Raw genomic sequence first — 6,144 nt, 5'->3', positions numbered from 1 at the left:
CTTTTGCGGCGACAGAAAAGGCTTCAGCCAATCACATACTACAAGGACAACAATTTGAAAGACAATGTGTGGCGTAGCATTGCCAACCAACTCGGTTATCACGACTGTGAGTATGTTGTGTGATAGTTTTAGTTGTTGTATAGTCCTTTTGCTGTGCTGTGTAGGCTAGCAAGCTAAACTACATTTGGGATAGAAAGCTAACACTATTATCGTCAAAGATAGAGACAGAAACCGTGTTTACTTTGAACATGTAACAAAATGTAGTGAGACTATTTAGGGCTGCTTTTAGTATACTATACATTCTTTGTGTGATATCTACAGTTTCTAGTCGAATGATTTTAACTTACTTACTTCTTGTGTTACATGTAATGTGTAGTGACATTACAAAACGCACTGTGTTTAGTTGAAGACGCAAAAAAAACTGTGCACATAAGCATACTGCCCTTCAGACTCTCTGTTCTTTAAGATTGGGTGCACCCAAAGCCTTCTTTTCTGCCTTTTAAAGAAAATGAAAAGCTTGTCTTCACTGGATGATGATGATGATGTGTCCATGTTTTCTGAGCTGTCGGCGCGGAAGTTTTGGAATGTTGAAGCTCTCTGAACGTCAGACGTCGCAAATTCGCGTCGCGGCTGATGTGAATGGTTTTGACGCGAACTATTCGCACACAAACTATTCGCTTTTTCGTTTCGCTTTTTCGTTACGCATCCGGTGTGAAAGGGCCATAACTCTATTGCTAAACATAACTCCACCCACTATGTCCACAGAGGTGGAGCTGGTCGTCATTTGGCTCTGCAATAAGCACCACTTGAACATTTCTTTGCTTTAGCCTAAATCAACACAGACACTCCCTCTCTCCCTCTAGACACCACCAAAAGTAACTTCATTCCTCCCTTTACTATGCTTTCTTAAAGAGTTAGTTTACCTAAAAACGTTTAGACATACAGTACATGTAATTTACCACCCTTCTCCTTTAGGTTAAAGAAACAAACTTCAAACACCATGGAAAGTGAGACAAAGCACATTATCTATCAAGTCAAATCCATATAAAGCTGGCCTAAAGGTCAAGAGAATGTCTCAAGTTGTATATGCAACCCGGTTTCCTGAGAAGGGGAACGAATTGCTGCGTCTTGTCATTGATGCTATGGGGAAACGGCATCAGAATGACATGAGGCACGTTTAAACAAAAGCCAGTAATCATTGGCAGACAGTAGTCCACGACGTCACACACAGGCACCTGAGTTACATCAACTCTTTTGTCTGAAGGAGACACACAGACAGGCCTAAGGTATGGCAACGAAATGCAGTGTCTGTTCCCCTTATAGGGAACCAAGTTGCAAATGCAACCTGAGACATTCCCTTTCAAAGTGGAACTTCAATGCTGTGTTTTGGTATTGACGCTATGGGGAACAAATACCCACTATCCCATGCTGAGGGTATGCCTGCCTCACTAGTCTGTGAATATGTACAAACATAGAGGGCATAGCATAAATGGACTTTACAGACTACCCAGCCAGAGTCAGAAGTGTGTGAACCCCTTGGGCGCATCCCATGTGACTCATAAAGTGGCACTACTCCCTAAGCCAAAATACTAGGAAAGATCCCCCAAGCTTCTATGCTCTACAGCAAGGGAAACCCAAGCTGTTACACCTTCATCCCTCCCTTGCAGGACAGGCCCCGGCCAAATGGCCCTATATGGGAAAATATCCAACATAACCTCAGCTATGTCAGGCATATCTCACCAGAATTTGACAAGGCTCTACGGGTGCAAGGTGCTAAAAACCTCAGTAATTAGCACCTCCCTTCAATATTGCCACTCATCCAAGTGGGTGCATACATTCTACCCTTACTCAGAAAAGAGAGGCAAATGAGAGCAGGACATAATGCAGTTTGCCCAATAACTCTCATCAGGTTCTAAACCCCAAGGAAGCAGCAGGGGAGCCAATTGGCCCTTCTTTAAGACCACAAAGTAATTTACTTACCCTGCCTTAAACCAAGGCACTCTAAGACCTGCTATAGCTAGTGCTTCATCTTTTTCTTTTAGCACTAGACCATAGTATGTGACAGATAACAAGCAGGGACGCTTCACAGGCGAACTTTCTCTACTTATTAGCATTGTCGAACCAGGCAAAGCACTCATCTAAAGTGGAATATACATCCCTACTTCAAAACCTAACAGTAGAATGGGAGGGAGGTAGACGAAGTAGAGGGAATATATACTGCCTACATAACTCTGCTCACCCTGCATCAACCCTAAGGGGGTAACCTTCAGCCCTCACAGACACCCAGAGAGGGATATACTGTATCTCCTGAAAGCTGCTGACTGAGACCCAAACTCTGTCTACTTCTCTATGACTGCCTCATCGGCTGAATGTGCTCGCTCCATTGGCAAGGGGGACCCTTCAAAGAGGATGCAGCACCAGGGGAGAGATAGCTCGCAAGCAGTTTTTCAGCTTGCGCATCCTCGTCTCTTCACAGGCAAATAATTTGACTACATGGGAAAGACTGTTGTATTACAAATTTATTAAATGTTTCATTTAGGTCGCAATACAATAGTATATAAACTGAGAAAGTTTAGTAGACTGAATTTAGCATTTGAAGTATAAATGTTGATTATATCAGCTGTTAAACAGAGTTTCCAGCAAGAGATTCCAGCCAGACCTGTTTTCTCTATTGTAAGTTAAATGAGTCAGATTACTGAGACTCTCACCTTTTGTCTTTAATGGCTCTTGGAGCCCGAGCCCCAGCCCCAGTCGTTGAATAGTTAGGTTGATTGGATAAGCATTATGCATTTGAATAGTTATGCTGATTGGATTAGGATTGGTAACACTCTAGAGCAGGGATGGGCAACTTCAGTCCTGGAGGGCCACTGTCCTGCAGGGTTTAGCTCCAACCCTGATAAAACTCACCTGCCTGTAGCTTTCTAATTATCCTAACAAGCTGATTAGCTTGTTCAGGTGTGTTTGAGTAGGGTTGGAGCTAAACTCTGCAGGACAGTGGCCCTCCAGGACTGAAGTTGCCCATCCCTGCTCTAGAGTCTAGGGCGGGTTCCTAAACCTGTATACTTCATTTACATGCTTTGTTCTGAGTGTATCCACCTCAATGTAAATCCCTCCCCCTTGAAATGTATATAAACTACATTGTCTACTGCCCTAGTTAGACTTGATGACTACAGCAACGCACAGCGAGTTCTCAATAAAGAGTAACTTCTGTTGAAAGATATCCCAATGTCTCCTGGTCTCTGCTTTGACGAAGGAAAAGTTTCCAACAGTTCTATACGAGCCGAATATAAATTCATTTACTTTCTTGACACCTTAATGTGGAGATATAGATGGAATAAAAGGATCACAAACTTAAATGCGGAACAGGCAGATTATTAATAACACCTGCCTCAACTCTCTCTGCATCTAATTCCTCAGAATTAGACAAATCACACTAAACAATCAGGTCAGAAGAGGCTTCCTGAACCGACATTAAAGAATGAATAGAATGAATGAGGCATTTATAAAGCAAGATAGCAGGAGAAGCCCAAAATAGGAAAAATTCCTGTCAGACTCCTCCCTATGCTCCACCAACAATCCCCTCGATCGATCCCGCCCTGCCGCCTCGCGGCCACACTCCAATCTCATCCCTCGAGAGAGTCAAGCATGAGTGGAGCTTCCCACAGTGAATACAGAACAATGAATGCATTTAGCTTCCTCAAAAGCCAGACATACTCTCTGATGGTGTGTATCTCAGGTGTTTATCAAGCATCACCACACTTCGCATGTGACGTCGTGGACTGCCATCTGCCAATGATTATTGGCTTTTGTTTACATGTGCCTCAGACACTGGTCACGCTGATGGCGTTCCCAATGTTCCACTTTGAAAGGGAACAAGCAGTTATCTCATTATGTTAAATGATTAGACATTTTTTAACTTCTATCATTTGAGCAGTCATCTGTTATCTGGTTTTCATGGTGGATTGGTGAATATTTACCTATGACTGAAAAATTATCTATGTACAAAGAGATAAAATACCAAATGTCCATGCAGTCTCATAATCTTGAAGTGAAATATAGAGCATATATTTGTAGATGCTCTGCCAATGCTCTGTCAAATGTAATTATGTCAGCACAGCTTGCAGTAGAGGAAAGCTAAGTTTTTCTAAGATTTGCTTGGTTTTTTTTAGAAAAGTTTTCAATTGGAAAAGAGCTTTGTTATTGTAAATGTTAAAAGAATAGTTAATCTAAAATGATTTTTTCATTATTTATTCACCCTCATGTCATTCCAACCCCATATTAACTTTTTCTCTGGAATACAAAATGAGAAATTTTGACCAAAACAGACCTAAGTAATTCTTCTATAAAAATCTTTCTTCTTCATTTGAACTAGTCATACAGAAATGGTCATTTTGTGTTAATGGAAAAAATAACAACACATGAATTTTCATTTTTGGGAGAAAAAACAACAACAGTAGCTAGTAACAGAGTTCACTAGCTTCCATATGAGCTGTCATAGCATACATTTTAATTGTACATAAACCTAGTCATGTCAAGGTTGATTAATTGAGCTAGATTGTCTGATAGCTATGTTTATCTCTGGAGTGGCTGCTGTTGTATAACAGACTAAGAAAAAGACTTTTATAAGTGCTCTTATGACTTCCTTTCAAAAGGAGAAATGAGAACCTTTCACTTGCTGAGTGTGGGTCTTTGTCTTCAACAGCAAGAGGTGCAAGACCTGTACCAGCCTGTCAACTACACACAAAGCGCTTTATCTGAAATTATCTTTTTTTTCCAAATGAAAACCTTGGTACAAAAAAGACTGGGGGGGAGATTTTATTTGGGGGATCAAATAAGGCTTGATCAAAACATAATGTATGTGGGGAAGGGGGTGTCGTAGAAAAAAGCCTACTCATAAAATTAAGCTTTACGTTTCTATACATTTCTATAGTTATATACACTGTATACTGTACAGTATATATAGTCAATCCATGGAAGCATTGTATGATTTCTGTTTATTTAAAGTAGAATCAAATATGTGGCCCCCTACACAGAAACGTACTGAACATTTAAATGTGATCACATGGCTCTAATGCAAAGGTACAAAGTTATAGTTCTTGAAAAACTTTCCTGAATTATTTGGAGGGATTCATTGTGAGTGTCTATCACAAATAAGAAGCAAGGTCACTGTGGCTATGAGGCATCTGCTGATATTATATTTGTGGCTGCACTGATCCTTTAAGCAGAGAATTCTGCCAAACAGGATTTTTGACTTGAGTCTAATATAATCCAATGAGATTTCATTTAAAAAAGGATGGATAAAGAGAAAATATTAAAGGGGCAAGGAAGGTGAAAGGCTTGTTCGATTCATATATAGAGCTTTCTAAACGACTAATTAAAGGGCAGAAAAGAATCAGTGTGCTGATGTCTGCATAGCACATAATGCTTGCTGTCTCAGTGACGTGGCACAGTGGAAGCATCAGGCATGACAGTCATTTCTGTTTTGCAGTATATTTTGCACCCGGTAATTTTTTACTAATTAATATGCATGTATTGTAATTTAAGAAAATATTTCCAATAAAACTTTCAGTAATATTCTATCATCAGGCTTGGTTGCTCAGCAAGTTGCTCAGGGATTACTGTAAAAAATTATCACAATTTAACTTTAACCATCCATCAATTCTCAATGCTTGTACTTTAGGGTCGCAAGAAGGCTGGAGTTTATCCCAGACTTAACTTAAAGGTACATTATGTAACTATTTTTTTATTCAGAATGAACACAATTTAAATAATGATTCAATACATCATCAATCCTTCTTCCAAAATGTTTTTTTGTCTTACCCTGATTCACTATAGTAAGCCTATTTTAAGTGTTTATATTTTAGATCGGGTGGGGTGGTTTTCGCAGGAAATTGCGTACTTATGTGTCTCGTTCTATCTGTAAATAGAGAAAAGTTGCTCCAGTTATTCTGACGCTGTGCATTTATGGTGTGGGAGCAGCATAGGTTAGTTGTCACAACAAGAGAGAAAGGTTGACATGGAGCAGCTAAATCTCAATTCTCCAGGGAATCACCCATTTTTTTAAAAAAAAAATTCTATTCAGAAAAGATGAGAATCTGAGAGAACGCGTCAGAGCTCGTAATAAAACGAGAATCAACAATGGCT

At 39.9% G+C, this 6,144-nt stretch overlaps 1 protein-coding gene across 1 annotated transcript in view; it reads left to right on the top strand.

Moving 5' to 3' along the window:
* Positions 1–1,400: 1,400 nt before the first annotated feature.
* npffr1l2 (neuropeptide FF receptor 1 like 2) overlaps positions 1,401–6,144 on the top strand; it is a gene marked incomplete at its 5' end in the record, with an annotated part of 39,582 nt that continues 34,838 nt past the window's right edge. The window contains 2 exons of the mRNA XM_084114315.1: positions 1,401–1,434; positions 1,582–1,770. Of these exons, the coding sequence (XP_083970441.1) occupies positions 1,401–1,434; positions 1,582–1,770 (223 nt within the window). The remainder of the gene's footprint in view (positions 1,435–1,581; positions 1,771–6,144) is intronic.

The sequence above is a fragment of the Abramis brama genome, assembly GCF_963993115.1.
Source record: "Abramis brama genome assembly, chromosome: 5".
In the NCBI taxonomy this organism is placed as follows: domain Eukaryota; kingdom Metazoa; phylum Chordata; class Actinopteri; order Cypriniformes; family Leuciscidae; genus Abramis; species Abramis brama.
Note: the sequence above shows the minus strand (reverse complement) of the source record. Positions and strands in the feature narration are given on the sequence as shown.